Below are 22647 nucleotides of genomic sequence, written 5' to 3'. Positions count from 1 at the left end.
GGGCTCTTTTGGGGCTCAGGGCTCAGTTTGGGGGTTCAGGGGGTGTTTCGGGGCTCAGGGCTCTGTTTGGGGGTTCAGGGCTCAGTTTGGGGGTTCAGGGCTCAGTTTGGGGCTCAGGGCTCAGTTTGGGGGTTCAGAGGCTGTTTCGGGGCTCAGGGCTGAGCTCGGGGGCTCGGTCGCTTTTTGGGGTGCCCGTCCCGGGGGTGCTCACGCAGCAGGACGCTCTCGGCGCGGCCCTCGCCCAGGATGGGCTCGAAGATGCGGAGCAGCGGCTTCGCCAGCTGCTGCTCCAGGTAGTAGCGCGTGTCGATGGGCAGGTTGTGCTCCAGCGCGAAGATGGGGTCCTGCCACCCCGAATGTCACCCCAATGTCACCCCCGGCACCCCAAATGCCACCCCCAGAACCCCCAAATTTCACCCCCCGGCACCCCAAATGTCACCCCCAGCACCCCCAAATTTCACCCCCTGGCACCCCCAAATGCCACCCCCAGAACCCCCAAATGCCACCCCCAGCACCCCAAATGTCACCCCCCGGCACCCCCAAATTTCACCCCCAGCACCCCCAAATGTCACCCCCCAGCACCCCCAAATGTCACCCCCAGCACCCCCAAATTTCACCCCCCAGCACCCCAAATGTCACCCCCGGCACCCCAAATGTCACCCCCAGAACCCCCAAATGTCATCCCCAGAACGCCCAATTGCCGACCCCCGACACCCCCAAATTTCACCCCCAGCACCCCCAAATGTCACCCCCGTCACCCCCAAATGTCACCCCCAGAACCCCCAAATGCCATCCCCCAGCACCCCCAAATGTCACCCCCCAGGACCCCCAAATGCCGACCCCCGACACCCCCAAACGTCACCCCCCAGAACCCCCAAATGTCACCCCCCAGCACCCCCAAATGCCACCCCCAGCACCCCCAAATGTCACCCGCAAATGCCACCCCCCGGCCCCCCCAAACGTCGCCCCCCGACACCCCCAAACGTCACCCCGTCCCTGGGCAGCTCGTGCTCCGGCACCTCCTGACACCCCCGTGTCCCCATGTCCCCCTGTCCCCCCATCCGTCTGTCCCATGTCCCCCTGTCCCCATATCCCCCTGTCCCCATTTCCCCCTGTCCCAATGTCCCCCTGTCCCCATGTCCCCTGTCCCAATGTCCCCCTGTCCCCATAACCCCTGTCCCCCTGTCCCCATTTCCCCATGTCCCAATGTCCCCCTGTCCCCATTTCCCCATATCCCCTTGTCCCAACGTCCCCCTGTCCCCAACGTCCCCCTGCCCATTATCCCCCTGTCCCGTGTCCCCATGTCCCCCTGTCCCCATATCCCCATGTCCCCGTGTCCCCCCGTCCCGCTGTCACCTCAGATTTGGTGTAGGCTGCTGCCCCCCTGGCGCCGGTGACAATGACGTAGGGGACACGGTCGCCCAGGCCGGGGGCGCTGCCGGGGTCGCGCTGCCGCATCCTGGGGGGACACCCCGCGGTTGGGGGACACCCCATGTTTGGGGGGGACACCCCACGTTTGGGGGACACCCCATGTTTGGGGACACCCCGCGTTTGGGGGACACCCCGCGTTTGGGGACACCCCACATTGGGGGGGACACCCCATGTTTGGGGACACCCCACGTTTGGGGGGACACCCCATGTTTGGGGACACCCCGCATTTGGGGGACACCCCGCATTTGGGGGGGACACCCCACATTTGAGGGACACCCCATGTTTGGGGACACCCCGCGTTTGGGGGACACCCCACATTTGAGGGACACCCCATGTTTGGGGACACCCCATGTCTGGGGACACCCCGCATTTGGGGGACACCCCGCATTTGGGGGGGACACCCCACATTTGAGGGACACCCCGCGTTTGGGGACACCCCATGTTTGGGGACACCCCGCATTGGGGGGGACACCCCATGTTTGGGGGGACACCCCATGTTTGGGGACACCCCGCATTGGGGGGGACACCCCACGTTTGGGGGGACACCCCATGTTTGGGGACACCCCGCGTTTGGGGGGGACACCCCACGTTTGGGGGGGACACCCCCGGCCCACCCCCCGCATTGGGGACAGTTTGGGGGTCCCCCTTTTGGTGTCCCCGTTTTGGGGGTGTCACTTCTGGGGTCCCCCTTTTGGGGTCCCCCTTTGGGGGGTGTCACTTTTGGGGTCCCCATTTGAAGGTGCCTATTGGGGTGTCCCAGTTTTGGGGTCCCCATTTTGGGGGTGTCACTTTTGGGGTCCCCATTTGATGGCGCCTATTTGGGGGTCCCCCTTTTGGGGGTCCCCATTTTGGGGGTGTCACTTTTGGGGTCCCCATTTGATGGCGCCTATTTGGGGGTCCCCCTTTTGGGGGTCCCCATTTGGGGGGTGTCACTTTTGGGGTCCCCATTCGAAGGCGCCTATGGGGGTGTCCTAGTTTTGGGGTCCCCATTTTGGGGGGGGGGGTCCCATTTTAAGGTGCCCATTTAAGGTCCCCATTTTGGGGGTGTCACTTTTGGGGTGTCATTTTTGGGTCCCCACTTCTCGGCTAAACAGGCCTGTGGGGGGGCCCCGGCCGCCCTCGTTAACTCCTCGGTGTTAACGAGCTAATGAGGGGGGGGGGGGAGATCCCCATTTTGGGGTGCTGGTTTTTGGGGGTGGGGGGGGGGTCCCCATTTTGGGGGGGTCACTTTTGGGGTCCCCACCTCTCCGCCAGCTGCACGTGAGCCTGTGGGGCGGCGTAGGCGCCGGCCGCCCTCGTTAACTCCTTGGTGATAACGAGCTGCGAAATGTCCACGCGGTTGCACAGCAGGTCCGAGATCACGTCCTTGGCGTGGGCCACGGCGCCCTCGGGGTCCCTGCGGGGCAAAAACGGGGTTCGGGGGCACCCCAAAACCCCCCGTGTCACCCCACACTGTCCTATGGGGTCCCTGGGAGTCCCCAGGGGGGGTTTGGGGACCCCCCAAATCCCCATGTCACCCCAGGGCCACCGTGACCTCGAGGTCTCTGGGGACAAAAATGGGGTTCGGGGGACCCCAAAACCCCCCGTGTCACCCCACATTGTCCCATGGGGTCCCTGGGGGGGTTTGGGGACCCCCCAAAGTCCCCATGTCACCCCCAGGGCCACCGTGACCTCAAGGTCCTGGGGGACAAAAATGGGGTTCGGGGGACCCCAAAACCCCCCGTGTCACCCCACATTGTCCCACGGGGTGCCTGGGGGGGTTTGGGGACCCCCCAAAGTCCCCAGGATGTCCCATGTCACCCCCAGGGCCACCGTGACCTTGAGGTCCTGGGGGACAAAAATGGGGTTTGGGGGGGACCCCAAAACCCCCCGTGTCACCCCACATTGTCCTATGGGGTCCCTGGGGGGGTTTGGGGACCCCCCAAAGTCCCCAGGATGTCCCATGTCACCCCCAGGGCCACCATGACCTCGAGGTCTCTGGGGACAAAAATGGGGTTCGGGGGACCCCAAAACCCCCCGTGTCACCCCACATTGTCCCACGGGGTCCCTGGGGGGCACATGGTGGGCCTGGGGACCCTAAAAAAAACCACCCATGTCCCCCCATGTCTGTCCCTGTGTCCCCCTGTCCCCATATCCCCCTGTCTGTCCCCATGTCTGTCCCCATGTCCCCTGTCCGTCCCCATGTCCCCTGTCTGTCCCGTCCCCTGTCTGTCCCCATATCCCCTGTCCGTCCCCATGTCCCCTGTCTGTCCCCATGTCCCCCGTCCGTCCCCCTGTCTGTCCGTCCCGTACCGGTGCAGCAGGATGCATCTCGGGCAGGCGGTGACCAGGTTGGCGGCCAGGGGACAGTTGTCCCTGTGTCCTCACGTCTGTCCCCTTTCTGTCCCGTCCCCTGTCCGTCCCCATGTCCCCTGTCTGTCCCCATGTCCCCTCTCTGTCCCCATGTCCCCTGTCCATCCCCATGTCCCCTGTCCGTCCCCCTGTCTGTCCCGTCCCCTGTCCGTCCCCATGTCCCCTGTCTGTCCCCATGTCCCCTGTCCGTCCCCCTGTCTGTCCGTCCCCTGTCCGTCCCCATGTCCCCTGTCTGTCCCCATGTCCCCTGTCCGTCCCCCTGTCTGTCCCGTCCCCTGTCTGTCCCCATGTCCCCTGTCCGTCCCCCTGTCTGTCCCGTCCCCTGTCTGTCCCCATGTCCCCTGTCCGTCCCCATGTCCCCCGTCTGTCCGTCCCGTACCGGTGCAGCAGGATGCGTCTCAGGCAGGCGGTGACCAGGTTGGCGGCCAGGGGACAGTTGTCCCTGTGTCCTCACGTCTGTCCCTGTCTGTCCCCTTTCTGTCCCGTCCCCTGTCCGTCCCCATGTCCCCTGTCCCGTCCCCATGTCCCCTGTCTGTCCCCATGTCCCCTGTCCGTCCCCATGTCCCCTGTCTGTCCCATCCCCTGTCTGTCCCGATGTCCCCTGTCTGTCCCCATGTCCCCTGTCCGTCCCCCTGTCTGTCCTGTCCCCTGTCTGTCCCCATGTCCCCCGTCCGTCCCCATGTCCCCTGTCCGTCCCCATGTCCCCTGTCTGTCCCCATGTCCCCCATCTGTCCCCATGTCCCCTGTCCGTCCCCATGTCCCCCTGTCTGTCCGTCCCGTACCGGTGCAGCAGGATGCGTCTCAGGCAGGCGGTGACCAGGTTGGCGGCCAGGGGACAGTTGTCCCTCCTCACGGCCTCCAGCCCTTTACAGTCCAGCTTGTCGGGGACGTCGGGGGACGAGGAGAAGCAGAGCCCGGCGTAGCGCTTCTTGCTGATCAGCAGGTACGGCCAGTACACCTGGGGACACGGGGACAGCTTGGGGACACCCCCGGGACAGCCCCGCGGGTCCTGGGTATGTGGGGACAAGAACGGGGACATGGGGACATCATGGGGACATCATGGGGACACCCCTGGGAACCCTGAGGGACATGGGGACCAGCACAAGGGCATGGGGACATCATGGGGACATCATGGGGACACCCCCAGGAACCCTGGGGGGACGTGGGGACAAGAACAAGGGCATGGGGACATCGTGGGGACATCCTGGGGACACCCTCGGGGGTCCTGGGGGACGTGGGGACAAGAACAAGGGCATGGGGACATCATGGGGACACCCCTGGGAACCCTGAGGGACATGGGGACCAGCACAAGGACATGGGGACATCGTGGGGACATCGTGGGGACATCGTGGGGACATCGTGGGGACGTCATGGGGACACCCCCGGGAACCCTGAGTGACATGGGGACCAGCACAAGGGCATGGGGACATCATGGAGACATCGTGGGGACATCATGGGGACATCGTGGGGACACCTCCGGGAACCCTGAGTGACATGGGGACCAGCAGAAGGGCATGGGGACATCATGGGGACATCGTGGGGACATCATGGGGACACCCCTGGGAACCCTGAGTGACATGGAGACCAGCACAAGGGCATGGGGACATCGTGGGGACATCGTGGGGACATCGTGGGGACACCCCTGGGGGAAGTGGGGACAAGCACAAGGACATGGGGACATCATGGGGACAATGGGGACCTCTTGGGAACCCCTTGGTGACAATGGAGACACCTTGGGGACAATGGGGACATATGGGGACCCCCCCGCTTTGTGGGCACAAGGACCCCTTGGGGACCCCCTTGGTGACACTGGGGATACCCTGGGGACAATGGAGACCCCTTGGGGACCCCTTGGTGACAATGGGGACCCCTTGGGGACACCCTGGGGGCAATGGAGACCCCTTGGGGACACTTTGGGGACAATGGTGACATATGGGGACCCCCCCCAACTTTGCAGGCACAGGGACCCCCCTGGTGACACAGGGACCCCTTGGGGACAAAAGAGACACCGTGGGGACAATGGGGACACCGTGGGGACAACGGGGACACCGTGGGGACCCCTCGGGGCTGGTTTGGGGCCATTTGGGGCCATTTGGCACCTTCTCGAACTCCAGGCGGATGGGGGGGGGGAAGTGCCCGGACACCCACGCGGCCGCTTCCCGGCCCAAGGTCATGGCCATGGCCACCGAGACCGCCCCCAGGTGGCACATCACGGAGTCCGTGTCCCCATAGACCACCTGCGGGGGACACGCGTCAGGGACACCCCAAAATCCCCCAAAATCCCCCCAGAATTCACCCCGAATCTAGCCAAAATCCACCCAGAATCCACCCCAAATCCACCCAGAATCCACCCAGAATCCACCCAGAATCTACCAAGAATTCACCCAGAATCCACCCAAAATCCACCCCAAATCTACCCAGAATTCACCCAGAATTCACCCAAAATCTGCCCCAAATCTACCAAGAATTCACCCAGAATCCACGCCAAATCTACCCAGAATTCACCCAAAATCCGCCCCAAATCTATCCAGAATTCACCCAGAATCCGCCCCAAATCTACCCAGAATCCACCCAGAATCCACGCCAAATCTACCCAGAATTCACCCAAAATCCGCCCCAAATCTACCCAGAATTCACCCAGAATTCACCCAAAATCCACCCCAAATCTATCCAGAATTCACCCAGAATTCACCCAGAATCCGCCCCAAATCTACCCAGAATTCACCTAGAATTTACCGAGAATTCAGCCAAATCCACCCCAAAATCCACCCAGAATCCACCCCAAAATCCACCCAGAATTCACCCAAATCCACCCAAAATCCACCCCGAATCTACCCAGAATCCACCCAAAATTCACCCAAAAGCCACCCCAAATCTACCCAGAATTCACCCAAAATTCACCCAAAATCCACCCCGAATCTACCCAGAATTCACCCAAATCCACCCAAAATCCACCCAGAATTCAGCCAGAATTCACCCCAAATCCACCCCAAATCCACCTAATATCCACCCAGATTTCACCCAAATCCACCCCAAATCTACCCAGAATTCACCCAAATCCACCCCAAATCTACCCAGAATCCACCCCAAATCCACCCAAAATTCACCCCAAAATCCCCCAAAATCTACCCAGAGTTCACCCAAATCCACCCAAAATCCACCCCAAATCTACCCAAAATCCACCCAAAATCCACCTAAAATCCACCCAGATTTCACCCAAATCCACCCAAAATTCACCCAAATCCACCCAAATCCCCTGGGACACACCCCCCCCCCCCCCAGGTGACACATCACGGGGTTCGTGTCCCCATAGACCACCTGGGGGGGACACGGGGGGGACATCACCGGGGACACCCCAAAACCCCCCAAAATCCCCCCAAATCCACCCAAATTCCCCCCTCAGGATCAGCCCTGGGCCAGGGGGGTATTTACCATCCTGGGGACACCCAAACCCCCCAAAATCCCCCCAAATCCCCCCAAATCCCCCCGGGGACCCTCCCGAGAGCCCTGAGGACCCTCAGGGACCCCCCAAAATCACCTGGGGACCCCAAAACCCCCCCGTACCCCCAAATTCCCCCCTCAGGATCAGCCCTGGGCCAGGGGGGTATTTACCATCCTGGGGACACCCAAACCCCCCCAAATCCCCCCAAAATCCCCCCAAATCCCCCCAAATCCCCCCAACCCCCCCCCGGGGACCCTCCCGAGAGCCGTGGGGGCCCCCAAAGCCCGGGCCCCCCCAGATGCCCCCGGCCCCACGCGCCTTGGCGTCCGCGCTGAAGCCCTGCGCCAGGCTGTATTTACTCTCCACCAGCTGCTTCGTCCGCTCGATCATCTGGCGCCCGAAACCCGTGACGCTCTGGGGACATCAGGGACATTGGGGACATCGGGGGATGTTGGGGACATGGGGGGACATTGGGGGATGTGGGGACATGGGGGGGACGTGGGGACGGAACGTGGGGACATGGGGGGACGTGGGGACGGAACGTGGGGACATTGGGGGATGTGGGGACATTGGGGACATCAGGGGACGTGGGGACATGGGGGGACGTGGGGACATTGGGGGACGTGGGGGACACGGGGGGACGTGGGGACATTGGGGACATCAGGGGATGTGGGGACATGGGGGGACATTGGGGGACGTGGGGGACACGGGGGGACGTGGGGACATTGGGGACATCGGGGGGACATGAGGACATTGGGGACATCGGGGGATGTGGGGACATGGGGGGACGTGGGGACATTGGGGACATTGGGGGACGTGGGGGACACGGGGGGACGTGGGGACATTGGGGACATCAGGGGATGTGGGGACATGGGGGGACATTGGGGGACGTGGGGGACACGGGGGGACGTGGGGACATTGGGGACATCGGGGGATGTGGGGACATGGGGGGACATTGGGGGACGTGGGGGACACGGGGGGACATTGGGGACATCGGGGGATGTGGGGACATGGGGGGACATTGGGGGACGTGGGGGACACGGGGGGACATTGGGGACATCGGGGGATGTGGGGACATGGGGGGACATTGGGGGACGTGGGGGACACGGGGGGACATTGGGGACATCGGGGGATGTGGGGACATTGGGGGACATGGGGGGAACGTGGGGACATCGGGGGACGTGGGGACATGGGGGTACATGGGGGGGAAACGTGGGGACATTGGGGGACGTGGGGACATTGGAGACGTTGAGGGGACATCGGGGGGACATGGAGGGACATGTGGAGCTGTGGGGCTATGGGGAGCTATGGGGCTCTATGGGGTTCTATGGGTCGCTGTGGGGCAGGTGTGGGTCGGGTCTCACCTGCGAGATGGGCAGGCAGGGCAGCCGCCCCGCCTGGGTGCTGGTGAAGCCGTGGGGCTATGGGGGGCTATGGGGAGCTGTGGGGCTATGCGGAGCTATGGGGCTATGGGGAGCTATGGGTCGCTGTGGGTCGCTGTGGGGCTCACCTGCGAGATGGGCAGGCAGGGCAGCCGCCCCGTCTGGGCGCCGGTGAAGCCGTGGGGCTATGGGGGGCTATGGGGGGCTATGGGGCTATGGGGAGCTGTGGGGTTCTATGGGGCTCTATGGGTCGCTGTGGGGCTATGGGGGGCTATGGGGAGCTATGGGGCTATGGGGAGCTGTGGGGCTATGGGGAGCTGTGGGTCGCTGTGGGGCTATGGGGAGCTATGGGGCTATGGGGAGCTGTGGGTCACTGTGGGGCTATGGGGAGCTATGGGGAGCTATGGGGAGCTATGGGGCTATGGGGAGCTGTGGGGCTATGGGTCGCTGTGGGTCGCCGTGGGGCTCACCTGCGAGATGGGCAGGCAGGGCAGCCGCCCCGCCTGGGCGCCGGTGAAGCCGTGGGGCTATGGGGAGCTGTGGGGCTATGGGGAGCTGTGGGTCGCTGTGGGGCTATGGGGAGCTGTGGGAAGCTGTGGGTCGCTGTGGGGCTCACCTGCGAGATGGGCAGGCAGGGCAGCCGCCCCGCCTGGGCGCCGGTGAAGCCGTGGGGCTATGGGGGGCTATGGGGAGCTGTGGGGCTATGGGGAGCTGTGGGTCACTGTGGGGCTATGGGGAGCTATGGGGCTCTATGGGGCTCTATGGGTCGCTGTGGGTCGCCGTGGGGCTCACCTGCGAGATGGGCAGGCAGGGCAGCCGCCCCGCCTGGGCGCCGGTGAAGCCGTACACCGAGTTGGCGCTCACCTTCAGCGCCAGCTGCCGCCCGTCCAGGACCTGCCGCCGGAACGGGTCCTGCTCCTGTTTGAGCTCCGCCTTCACCCTGCGGGACCCACAGAGACCCGTGAGGCCCACGGGGACCCACAGAGACCCACAGAGACCCAGTGAGACCCACAGAGACCCACAGAGACCCCGTGAGACCCATAGAGACACACAGGGACCCATAGAGACCCTGTGAGACCCATAGAGACCCACGGGGACCCAGTGAGACCCATGGAGACACACAGGGACCCATAGAGACCCACAGGGACCCATAGAGACCCATAGAGACCCATAGAGACCCACAGGGACCCATAGAGACTCATAGAGACCCATAGAGACCCACAGGGGCCCATAGAGACCCATAGAGACCCACAGGGGCCCATAGAGACCCACAGGGACCCATAGAGACTCATAGAGACCCACAGGGGACCATAGAGACCCATAGAGACCCCGTGAGACCCACAGAGACCCACAGGGACCCATAGAGACCCTGTGAGACCCATAGAGACCCACAGAGACCCATACAGACGCAGTGAGACCCAGTGAGACCCACAGAGACCCACAGAGACCCACGGGGACCCACAGAGACCCCGTGAGACCCATAGAGACACACAGGGACCCATAGAGACCCAGTGAGACCCACAGGGACCCATAGAGACCCATAGAGACCCACAGGGACCCATAGAGACCCATAGAGACCCACAGGGGCCCATAGAGACCCACAGGGACCCATAGAGACCCACAGAGACCCACAGAGACCCGTGAGGCCCACGGGGACACACAGAGACCCACAGAGACCCATAGAGACACACAGGGACCCATAGAGACCCTGTGAGACCCATAGAGACCCACAGAGATCCCGTGAGACCCATAGAGACCCAGTGAGACCCATAGAGACCCACGGGGACCCAGTGAGACCCATAGAGACCCCGTGAGACCCATAGAGACACACAGGGGCCCATAGAGACCCATAGAGACGCAGTGAGACCCAGTGAGACCCACAGAGACCCACAGAGACCCCGTGAGACCCATAGAGACCCACAGAGACCCAGTGAGACCCATAGAGACCCACAGGGACCCATAGAGACCCAGTGAGACCCACAGGGGCCCATAGAGACCCAGTGAGACCCACAGGGACCCATAGAGACCCATAGAGACCCACAGGGGCCCATAGAGACCCAGTGAGACCCACAGGGGCCCATAAAGACCCATAGAGACCCATAGAGACCCACAGGGACCCATAGAGACCCAGTGAGACCCATAGAGACCCACGGGGACCCATAGAGACCCATAGGGGCCCATAGAGACCCATAGAGACCCATAGAGACCCACAGAGACCCACAGAGACCCAGTGAGACCCACAGGGGCCCATAAAGACCCATAGAGACCCAGTGAGACCCAGTGAGACCCACAGGGACCCATAGAGACCCACAGGGGCCCATAGAGACCCAGTGAGACCCACAGGGACCCATAAAGACCCATAGAGACCCACAGGGGCCCACAGGGACACTTTCCCCAATGCCCCCAAGTCCCCCTGTCCCCATATCCCCCAATGTCCCCATGTCCCCCCATGTCCCCGATGTCCCCCCATGTCCCCAATGTCCCCAATGTCCCCCCATGTCCCCGATGTCCCCCCGGTCACCTGGCCCGCGCCCCCAGCAGCCCCTCCAGCACCCGGGGCAGCAGCCCCCGCCGCACGGACGGACGGACAAACAGCTCCCCGGTGGGGGTGCGCGTGACGTCATCGGGGGACAGCCTGGGACAGGGGGACACGGGGGGACACGGGGGGACACGCTGACCCCCAGCGCCCCCCAGCGCATGGGGTGCAGGTGACATGATCAGGGGACACCCTGGGACAAGGGGACATGGGGGGGGCAGACCGACCCCCAGTGCCCCCCCAGTGTCCCCAGTCTGGTGTAACACAGGTTATGGGTGACCCCCAGTGCTCCCAGTCCCTCCCAGTGCCCCCAGTCCCTCCCAGTCTGGTGTAACACAGGTTACGGGTGACCACCAGTGCTCCCAGTCCCTCCCAGTGCCCCCAGTATCCTCCCAGTCCCTCCCAGTCTGGTGTAACACAGGTTACGGGTGACCCCCAGTGCTCCCAGTCCCTCCCAGTGCCCCCAGTGTCCTCCCAGTCCCTCCCAGTCTGGTGTAACACAGGTTACGGGTGACCCCCAGTGCTCCCAGTCCCTCCCAGTGCCCCCAGTGTCCTCCCAGTCCCTCCCAGTCTGGTGTAACACAGGTTACGGGTGACCCCCAGTGCTCCCAGTCCCTCCCAGTGCCCCCAATGTCCTCCCAGTCCCTCCCAGTGCTCCCAGTGTCTTCCCAGTCCCTCCCAGTGCTCCCAGGGTGGTGTAACACAGGTTACGGGTGATCCCCAGTGCTCCCAGTCCCTCCCAGTGCTCCCAGTGTCCTCCCAGTCCCTCCCAGTGCCCCCAGTCTGGTGTAACACAGGTTACGGGTGACCCCCAGTGCTCCCAGTCCCTCCCAGTGCTCCCAGTGTCCCCCGGGTGGTGTAACACAGGTTACGGGTGACCCCCCAGTGCTCCCAGTCCCTCCCAGTGCTCCCAGTGTCCTCCCAGTCCCTCCCAGTGCCCCCAGGGTGGTGTAACACAGGTTATGGGTGACCCCCAGTGCTCCCAGTCCCTCCCAGTGCTCCCAGTCCCTCCCAGTGCCCCCAGTGTCCTCCTAGTCCCTCCCAGTGCCCCCAGGGTGGTGTGACACGGGTTAAGGGTGCCTCCCAGTGCTCCCAGTCCCTCCCAGTGCTCCCAGTACCCACCCGAAGCGCTGGAGCCCCCCGGGGGGCAGCAGGGTGGTGTAGCACAGGTTATGCGCCATCATGATCGACGGGTACAGGGACGAGAAGTCCAAGGTCACGATGGGGGTGTCGTAGTAGCTGGGGGGGGGCAGGGGTCAAGGTGGGGTCAAGGTGGGGTCAAGGGGTCATGGGAGGTCACAGGGGGCACCTTGCAGGGGGGGATGTAGGAGGGTCATGGGGGCAAAATGGGGGTCACAGGGGGACATGGGGGTCACAGGGGTCATGGGGGTCACAAGGAGTCAGGGGAACATGGGGGGACATGGGGGGTCACAGGGGTCATGGGGGTCACAGGGGGTCATGGGGGTCACAGGGGTCATGGGGGTCACAAGGGGTTGGGGGAACATGGGGGTCATGGGGGGTCACAGGGGTCATGGGGGTCACAGGGGGTCGGGGGAACATGGGGGTCACAGGGGTCATGGGGGTCACAAGGGGTCGGGGGAACATGAGGGGACATGGGGGTCACAGGGGTCATGGGGGTCACAGGGGGTCGGGGGAACATGGGGGAACATGGGGGTCATAGGGGTCATGGGGGTCACAAGGGGTCGGGGGAACATGGGGGGACATGGGGGTCACAGGGGTCATGGGGGTCACAGGGGTCATGGGGGTCACAAGGGGTCGGGGGAACATGGGGGAACATGGGGGTCACAGGGGTCATGGGGGTCACAGGGGTCATGGGGGTCACAAGGGGTCGGGGGAACATGGGGGGTCATGGGGGGAGCTGAGGTCACAGGGGTCATCATGGGGGGGTCACAGGGGTCATCATGGGGGGGTCCCAGGGTCACGGGGGCCAGGGGGTCCCAGGGAAATCAGGGGGTAAAATGGGGGTCGGGGGGGTTGGGGTCTCGCTCACCCCTTGAGCGGCTCGATGACGGTGGCCCCCTCGTAATCCTCCCCCCCCTCGGATCGAACCACCGGCATCAGCAGATCCTCGGACATGGCCTGGGGGGGACGGTGACACCAGCGACCCCCCCGCACCCCCCAGGTGCCCCCTGATGGCCCCACGTCCCTTGTCCCCCCGTGTCCCCGTCCCTCTGTCCTCTGGCCCCGTGGCGCCCTGATGGTCCCAGTGTCCCCTCAGCTCCCTCCTGGTGACCCCCCCATGTCCCCATGTCCCCCTCTGTCCCCATGTACCCCTGGCCCCCATGTCTCCATATCCCAAATATCCCTGTCTCCCCCATATCCCCCTGTCCCCCTGTCCCCATATCCCCTGTCCCCATGTCCCCCTGTCCTCCTGTCCCCATCTCCCCGGTCCCCATGTCCCCCTGTCCCATATCCCCATATCCCCCCTGTCCCCACGTCCCACATGTCCCCCATCCCCCTGTCCCATAACCCCATGTCCCCTGTCCCCACATCCCCATATCCCCTGTCCCCATGTCCTCCTGTCCCATATCCCCTGTCCCCATGTCCCCCTGTCCCATAACCCCATGTCCCCCATCCCCATGTCCTCCTGTCCCATATCCCCCCGTCCCATATCCCCTGTCCCCATGTCCCCCATGTCCCCATGTCCCCCTGTCCCCCATCCCCCTGTCCCATAACCCCATGTCCCCTGTCCCCCATGTCCCCCTGTCCCCATGTCCCCCGTCCCATATCCCCCTGTCCCCATGTCCCCCCTGTCCCCATGTCCCCATGTCCCATGTCCCCCGTCCCCATGTCCCCCTGTCCCCATGTCCCCCTGTCCCCATGTCCCCACGTCCCCCCTGTCCCCATCCCCACATCCCCCTGTCCCCATGTCCCCCTGTTCCCATGTCCCCCTGTCCCCCATGTCCCCACGTTCCCCTGTCCCCATGTCCCATATCCCCCATCCCCCTGTCCCATGTCCCCATGTCCCCATATCCCACATCCCCACATCCCCATGTCCCCCATCCCCATGTCCCCACGTCCCCGCACCTGCCGCAGCAGCTGTGACACGACCTTGACCTGTTGTCCCCGGGCCAGCAGGTAGCGCAGGGGCACCCCGGTGACACGGGCCATCTCCACCTGCGTCACCAGCACCATCAGCTTCTCCAGCAGCCGCAGCGGCAGGAACGCGTCCTTGAGGCAGTACACGGCCAGGCGGCGCCGCGTCACCGCAGAGCCGTTCTGGGGACACGGGGACATCGGGGACGTTGGGACATGGGGACACACTGGGGACATTGGGGACATGGGGACACAGGGACATTGGGGACATGGGGACACGGGAACGCGTCCTTGAGGCAGTACACGGCCAGGCGGCGCCGGGTGACAGCAGAGCCGTTCTGGGGACACGGGGACATCGGGGACGTTGGGACATGGGGACACATTGGGGACATTGGGGACATGGGGACACAGGGACATTGGGGACATGGGGACACGGGAACGCGTCCTTGAGGCAGTACACGGCCAGGCGGCGCCGGGTGACAGCAGAGCCGTTCTGGGGACACGGGGACATCAGGGACGTTGGGGACATGGGGACACATGGGGGACATGGGGACACAGGGACATTGGGGACATGGGGACACGGGAACGCGTCCTTGAGGCAGTACACGGCCAGGCGGCGCCGCATCACCGCAGAGCCGTTCTGGGGACACGGGGACATCGGGGACGTTGGGGACATGGGGACACACTGGGGACATGGGGACACATTGGGGACATCGGGGACACATTGGGGACACGGGAACGCGTCCTTGAGGCAGTACACGGCCAGGCGGCGCCGGGTGACAGCAGAGCCGTTCTGGGGACACGGGGACATCGGGGACGTTGGGGACATGGGGACACATTGGGGACATGGGGGGACATTGGGGACATTGAGGACATGGGGACACTGGGGACACATTGGGGACATGTGGGACATGGGAGACATAGGGGATATGGGGGACATGGGGACACATTGGGGACATGGGGACACAGGGACGCGTTCTTGAGGCAGTACACGGCCAGGCGGCGCCGCGTCACCGCAGAGCCGTTCTGGGGACACGGGGACATCGGGGACGTTGGGACATGGGGACACATGGGGGACATGGGGACACAGGGACATTGGGGACATGGGGGACATGGGGGACACAGGGACATTGGGGACATGGGGGACATGGGGGACACATTGGGGACATGGGGACACATTGGGGACATGGGGGACATGGGGGACACGGGAACGCGTCCTTGAGGCAGTACACGGCCAGGCGGCGCCGGGTGACAGCAGAGCCGTTCTGGGGACACGGGGACATCGGGGACATTGGGGACATGGGGACACATTGGGGACACAGGGATATGGGGGACATGGGGGACATGGGGGACATGGGGGACATGGGGGACATGGGGGACATGGGGGACATGGGGGGACGGGGGGGACGGGGGGGACAGGGGGGACATTGGGGACACGGGGATATGGGGGGACGTGGTGCTGAGGGACATGTGGGGACACGGGGGAACGGTGACGGGGGATATGGGGAACATGAGGGAACATGGGGGGACGGGGGGACATGGGGACAGGGAACATTGGGGACAGGGGGGACACGGGGACGAGGGGACGGGGGAACAGGGGGGACATCGGGACATGGGGACATGAAGATTGGGGGACAGGGGGGACATTGGGGACATGGGGACATGTGGGACAGGGGGGACAGGGGGATTGGGGGACGGGGGGGACATTGGGGACACGGGGGACAGGGGGGACAGGGGGGAGAAGGGGGACATTGGGGACATTGGGATTGGGAGACAGGGGGACATGGGGACAGGGGGACAGGGGGACAGGGGGGACGGGGGGGACATTGGGGACACGGGGGACACGGGGGACAGGGGGGAGAAGGGGGAGAAGGGGGACATTGGGGACATAGGGGACAGGGGGGGGAAGGGGGACATTGGGGACATGGGGGACATGGGGGGACAGGGGGGACATTGGGATTGGGAGACAGGGGGACATGGGGACATGGGGACAGGGGGATATGGGGATTCGGGGACAGGGGGACATGGGGGACGGGGGGGACATTGGGGACACGGGGGACACGGGGGAGAAGGGGGACATTGGGGACATGGGGGGACAGGGGGGACAGGGCGACATGGGGATTGGGGAACAGGGGGACAGGGGGGACATGAGGACAGGGAGACGGGGATACGGGGACAGGGGGACATTGGGGACATGAGGACAGGGGGATGGGGGATCGGGGGACAGGGGGACATCGGGGACACGGTGGCGCTGGGGCCGCGGGCACCTGCAGGTCGGTGATGATCCCGGGGGCCACGTCCTCCTTCTGCTCCCGCAGGAAGTGCGCGCTGACCGCGTTGAGGCTGTAGGAGCGCAGCTTGTGCTCCCGCAGCAGAACCTGCACAAACAGGGCCAAAATGGGCAAAAACACCCCGAAACACCAGCAGAACACCCCGAAACGGCCCAAAATGGCACCGAAATCGCCCAAAATCGCACCAAAACGGCCCAAAATCGCACCGAAACGGCCCAAAATGGCCCAACAGGCCCAAAAAGGCCCAAACCAGGCCCTGAGGCTGTAGGAGCGCAGCTGGTGCTCCCGCAGCAGAACCTGCAAAAACGGGGAGAAAATGGGCAAAAACAGCCCAAAAGACCAACAGAACACCCCGAAACACCAAGAGAACACCCCAACACGGCCCAAAATGGCACCGAAATCGCCCAAAATCGCACCGACACGGCCCAAAATGGCCCAACAGGCCCAAAAAGGCCCAAACCAGGCCCTGAGGCTGTAGGAGCGCAGCTTGTGCTCCCACAGCCAAACCTGCCAAAATGTGGCGAAAATGGGCAAAACCACCCCAAAATACTAATAAAATACCCCAAAATACCAACAGAACACCCCAAAATAGCCCAAAATCGCACCAAAATAGCCCAAAATGGCCCAAGAGGCCCAATCCAGGCCCTGAGGCTGTAGGAGCGCAGCTGGTGCTCCCGCAGCAGAACCTGCACAAACGGGGCCGAAATGGGCAAAAACACCCCAAAACACCAACAGAACACCCCGAAACACCAAGAGAACACCCCGAAATAGCCCAAAATCGCACCGAAATAGCCCAAAATGGCCCAACAGGCCCAAAAAGGCCCAAAACAGGCCCTGAGGCTGTAGGAGCGCAGCTGGTGTTCCCGCAGCCAAACCTGCACAAACGGGGCCGAAATGGGCAAAAACACCCCAAAACACCAACAGAACACCCCGAAACACCAAGAGAACACCCCGAAATAGCCCAAAATCGCACCGAAATAGCCCAAAATGGCCCAACAGGCCCAAAAAGGCCCAAAACAGGCCCTGAGGCTGTAGGAGCGCAGCTGGTGTTCCCGCAGCCAAACCTGCACAAACGGGGCCGAAATGGGCAAAAACACCCCAAAACACCAACAGAACACCCCGAAACACCAAGAGAAGACCCCAAAATAGCCCAAAATCGCACCAAAATAGCCCAAAATGGCCCAAGAGGCCCAATCCGGGCCCTGAGGCTGTAGGAGCGCAGCTGGCACTCCCGCAGCAGAACCTGCAAAAACGGGGCGAAAATGGGCAAAACCACCCCAAAATACCAACAGAACACCCCGAAACACCAACAGAACACCCCGAAACACCAACAGAACACCCCGAAACACCAAGAGAAGACCCCGAAATAGCCCAAAATCGCACCGAAATAGCCCAAAATCCCACCAAAATGGCCCAACAGGCCCAAAAAGGCCCAAACCAGGCCCTGAGGCTGTAGGAGTGCAGCTGGTGCTCCCGCAGCAGAACCTGCACAAACGGGGCCGAAATGGGCAAAAACACCCCAAAACACCAACAGAACACCCCGAAACACCAACAGAACACCCCAAAATAGCCCAAAATGGCACCAAAATAGCCCAAAATCGCACCGAAACGGCCCAAAATGGCCCAACAGGCCAAATCCGGGCCCTGAGGCTGTAGGAGCGCAGCTGGTGCTCCCGCAGCCAAACCTGCCAAAATGTGGCGAAAATGGGCAAAAACACCCCAAAATACTAATAAAATACCCCAAAATACCAACAGAACACCCCAAAATACCACAAAATCGCACCAAAATAGCCCAAAACAGCCCAAAAAGGCCCAATCCGGGCCCTGAGGCTGTAGGAGCGCAGCTGGCACTCCCATAGCAAAATGTGCAAAAAGGGGCGAAAATGGGCAAAAACACCCCAAAATACCAACAAAACAGCCCGAAACACCAAGAGAACACCCCAAAATAGCCCAAAATCGCACCAAAATAGCCCAAAATCGCACCGAAACGGCCCCAAATGGCCCAACAGGCCCAAAAAGGCCCAAACCAGGCCCTGAGGCTGTAGGAGCACAGCTGGTGCTCCCGCAGCAAAACCTGCAAAAACAGGGCCAAAATGGGCAAAAACACCCCAAAACACCAACAGAACACCCCGAAACACCAAGAGAACACCCCAAAATAGCCCAAAATCGCACCGAAATAGCCCAAAATGGCACTGAAACGGCCCAAAATGGCCCAACAGGCCCAAAAAGGCCCAATCCGGGCCCTGAGGCTGTAGGAGCGCAGCTGGCGCTCCCGCAGCCAAACCTGCCAAAATGTGGTGAAAATGGGCAAAACCACCCCAAAATACTAATAAAATACCCCAAAATACCAACAGAACACCCCAAAATAGCCCAAAATCACACCAAAATAGCCCAAAATGGCCCAACAGGCCCAATCCGGGCCCTGAGGCTGTAGGAGCGCAGCTGGTGCTCCCGCAGCAAAACCTGCAAAAACAGGGCCAAAATGAGCAAAAACACCCCAAAACACCAACAGAACACCCCGAAACACCAAGAGAACACCCCAAAATAGCCCAAAATGGCACCAAAATAGCCCAAAATCGCACCGAAACGGCCCAAAATGGCCCAAAAAGGCCCAATCCGGGCCCTGAGGCTGTAGGAGCGCAGCTGGCACTCCCATAGCAAAACGTGCAAAAACGGGGCGAAAATGGGCAAAACCACCCCAAAATACCAACAAAACACCCCGAAACACCAAGAGAACACCCCAAAATAGCCCAAAATCGCACCGAAATAGCCCAAAATCGCACCGAAACGGCCCAAAATGGCCCAACAGGCCCAAAAAGGCCCAATCCGGGCCCTGAGGCTGTAGGAGCGCAGCTGGCGCTCCCGCAGCAGAACCTGCCAAAATGTGGCGAAAATGGGCAAAACCACCCCAAAATACTACTAAAATACCCCAAAATACCAACAGAACACCCCAAAATAGCCCAAAATCGCACCAAAATAGCCCAAAATGGCCCAAAAAGGCCCAAACCAGGCCCTGAGGCTGTAGGAGTGCAGTTGGTGCTCCCGCAGCAGAACATGCAAAAACGGGGCGAAAATGGGCAAAAACACCCCAAAACACCAACAGAACACCCCGAAACACCAAGAGAACACCCCAAAATAGCCCAAAATCGCACCGAAATAGCCCAAAATCGCACCGAAACGGCCCAAAATGGCCCAACAGGCCCAATCCGGGCCCTGAGGCTGTAGGAGCGCAGCTGGCGCTCCCATAGCAAAACCTGCCAAAATGTGGCGAAAATGGGCAAAACCACCCCAAAATACCAACAAAACACCCCAAAATGCCAACAGAACACCCCAAAATAGCCCAAAATCGCACCAAAATGGCCCAAAATGGCCCAAAAAGGCCCAAACCAGGCCCTGAGGCTGTAGGAGCGCAGCCGGTGCTCCCGCAGCAAAACCTGCACAAACGGGGCCAAAATGGGCAAAAACAAGACGAAAATGGGCAAAAACAAGACGAAAATGGGCAAACCCACCCCAAACCACCGACAAAACGGCCCAAAATACCAACAAAACACCCAAAAAAGCCAAAAAACCCCACCCCAAAATAGCCCCCAGCCCTGCAGCACGTCCATGACGACCCTCCCGTCCATGGGCACCATCCTGCCCCATAACCCCCCTTAACCCCCCATGTACCCCCCATAACCCCCCTTGCACCCCCCATAACCCCCATAACCCCCCCAAGTGACCCCCCCAGCCCCATAGTGACCCCCCCAGCCCCACAGATCCCCCCCCAGCCCCCCAGCATGTCCATGACGACCCTGCCGTCCATGGGCACCATCCTGCCCCATAACCCCCCATAACCCCCTTGTATCCCCCCATAACCCCCCCAAGTGCCCCCCCAGCCCCACAGATCCCCCCCCAGCCCCACGGATCCCCCCCCAGCCCCACAGATCCCCCCCAGCCCCACGGATCCCCCCCCAGCCCCACGGATCCCCCCAGCCCTGCAGCGTGTCCATGACGACCCTCCCGTCCATGGGCACCATCCTGCCCCATAACCCCCCTGTACACCCTCCAGGGACCCCCCCAGACCCCCAGTGACCCCCCCAGCCCCACAGATCGCCCCCCAGCCCCACAGATCGCCCCCCAGACCCACAGCACGTCCATGACGACCCTGCCGTCCATGGGCACCATCCTGCCCCATAACCCCTTCTGTACCCCCTATAACCCCCCATAACCCCCCCAAGTGACCCCCCAGGACCCCCCCAGCCCCACAGATCCCCCCACAACCCCCCAGCCCTGCAGCACGTCCATGACGACCCTCCCGTCCATGGGCACCATCCTGCCCCATAACCCCCCTTGTACCCCCCATAACCCCATTGTATCGCCCCATAACCCCTTCTGTACCCCCTATAACCCCCCATAACCCCCCCAAGTGACCCCCCCAGCCCCACAGATCCCCCCAAGCCCCACAGATCCCCCCACAACCCCCCAGCCCTGCAGCGTGTCCATGACGACCCTCCCGTCCATGGGCACCATCCTGCCCCATAACCCCCCATAACCCCCCTTGTACCCCCCATAACCCCCCCAAGTGACCCCCCAGGACCCCCCCAGCCCCACAGATCGCCCCCCAGCCCCACAGATCCCCCCAGCCCCCCAGCACGTCCATGACGACCCTCCCGTCCATAGGCACCATCCTGCCCCATAATCCCCCATAACCCCCATTGTATCCCCCCATAACCCCCCCAAGTGACCCCCCAGGCCCCCCCCAGCCCCATAGTGACCCCCCCAGCCCCACGGATCCCCCCAGACCTGCAGCATGTCCATGACGACCCTGCCGTCCATGGGCACCATCTTCCCCTCGCGCCGCCCGAGCTGCCGGGACTGAAAAGCCGCGTCGCGGATCTGGCAGCGGCGCCCGCGGATGCGCCCGAGGAGCGAGAACGACGGCACCTGCGGGGCGGGGGCAGCTGGGGGGCGCCGGGGGGCCGGGGGGGGCCCGGGGGGGTCACTTGGGGGGGTTATGGGGGGTACAAGGGGGGTTATGGGGCAGGATGGTGCCCATGGACGGCAGGGTCGTCATGGACGTGCTGCAGGGCTGGGGGGTTGTGGGGGGATCTGTGGGGCTGGGGGGGGATCTGTGGGGCTGGGGGGGATCTGTGGGGCCGGGGGGGCCCTGGGCGGGTCACTTGGGGGGGTTATGGGGGGTACAAGGGGGGTTATGGGGGGTTATGGGGCAGGATGGTGCCCATGGACGGGAGGGTCGTCATGGACACGCTGCAGGGCTGGGGGGTTGTGGGGGGATCTGTGGGGCTGGGGGGGGATCTGTGGGGCTGGGGGGGTCACTGGGGGTCCCTGGGGGTCTGGGGGGAACCCTGGAGGGGGTACAGGGGGGTTAGGGGTGCTGGGGGGCAGGTTGGGGGTCTCTGTGGGGCAGGTTATGGGTCACTATGGGTCGCTATGGGTCTGACCTTGAGCAGCTCTGCCCTCTGCAGCAGGTAGGGCAGGGCTGGGGGGCAGCTATGGGTCGCTATGGGGCAGGTTCTGGGTCGCTATGGGTCTGACCTTGAGCAGCTCTGCTCTCTGCAGCAGGTAGGGCAGGGCTGGGGGCAGGTTATGGGTCGCTATGGGGCAGGTTCTGGGTTGCTATGGGTCGCTGTGGGTCTGACCTTGAGCAGCTCTGCCCTCTGCAGCAGGTAGGGCAGGTCATGGGTCGCTATGGGTCGCTATGGGGCAGCTATGGGTCTGACCTTGAGCAGCTCTGCCCTCTGCAGCAGGTAGGGCAGGGCTGGGGGCAGGTTATGGGTCGCTATGGGGCAGGTTATGGGTCGCTATGGGTCTGACCTTGAGCAGCTCTGCCCTCTGCAGCAGGTAGGGCAGGTCATGGGTCGCTACGGGTCGCTATGGGGCAGCTATGGGTCTGACCTTGAGCAGCTCTGCCCTCTGCAGCAGGTAGGGCAGGTCATGGGTCGCTATGGGTCGCTATGGGGCAGCTATGGGTCTGACCTTGAGCAGCTCTGCCCTCTGCAGCAGGTAGGGCAGGGCTGGGGGGCAGGTTCTGGGTCGCTATGGGGCAGGTTCTGGGTCGCTATGGGGCAGGTTCTGGGTCGCTAGGGGTCGCTATGGGTCTGACCTTGAGCAGCTCTGCCCTCTGCAGCAGGTAGGGCAGGGCTGGGGGCAGGT

At 63.0% G+C, this 22647-nt stretch overlaps 1 protein-coding gene across 1 annotated transcript in view; it reads right to left on the bottom strand.

Moving 5' to 3' along the window:
• The window catches only part of POLD1 (DNA polymerase delta 1, catalytic subunit), a 40329-nt gene that overhangs the window by 5695 nt on the left and 11987 nt on the right, over positions 1-22647 (bottom strand). The window contains 13 exon segments of the mRNA XM_065655366.1: positions 212-344; positions 1357-1459; positions 2675-2827; positions 4566-4741; positions 5883-6020; positions 7544-7639; positions 9400-9547; positions 11129-11242; positions 12266-12382; positions 13155-13243; positions 14192-14383; positions 16468-16578; positions 21277-21417. Of these exon segments, the coding sequence (XP_065511438.1) occupies positions 212-344; positions 1357-1459; positions 2675-2827; positions 4566-4741; positions 5883-6020; positions 7544-7639; positions 9400-9547; positions 11129-11242; positions 12266-12382; positions 13155-13243; positions 14192-14383; positions 16468-16578; positions 21277-21417 (1711 nt within the window).

Source organism: Caloenas nicobarica, chromosome 39 (genome assembly GCF_036013445.1).
Source record: "Caloenas nicobarica isolate bCalNic1 chromosome 39, bCalNic1.hap1, whole genome shotgun sequence".
In the NCBI taxonomy this organism is placed as follows: Eukaryota; Metazoa; Chordata; class Aves; order Columbiformes; family Columbidae; genus Caloenas; species Caloenas nicobarica.
Note: the sequence above shows the minus strand (reverse complement) of the source record. Positions and strands in the feature narration are given on the sequence as shown.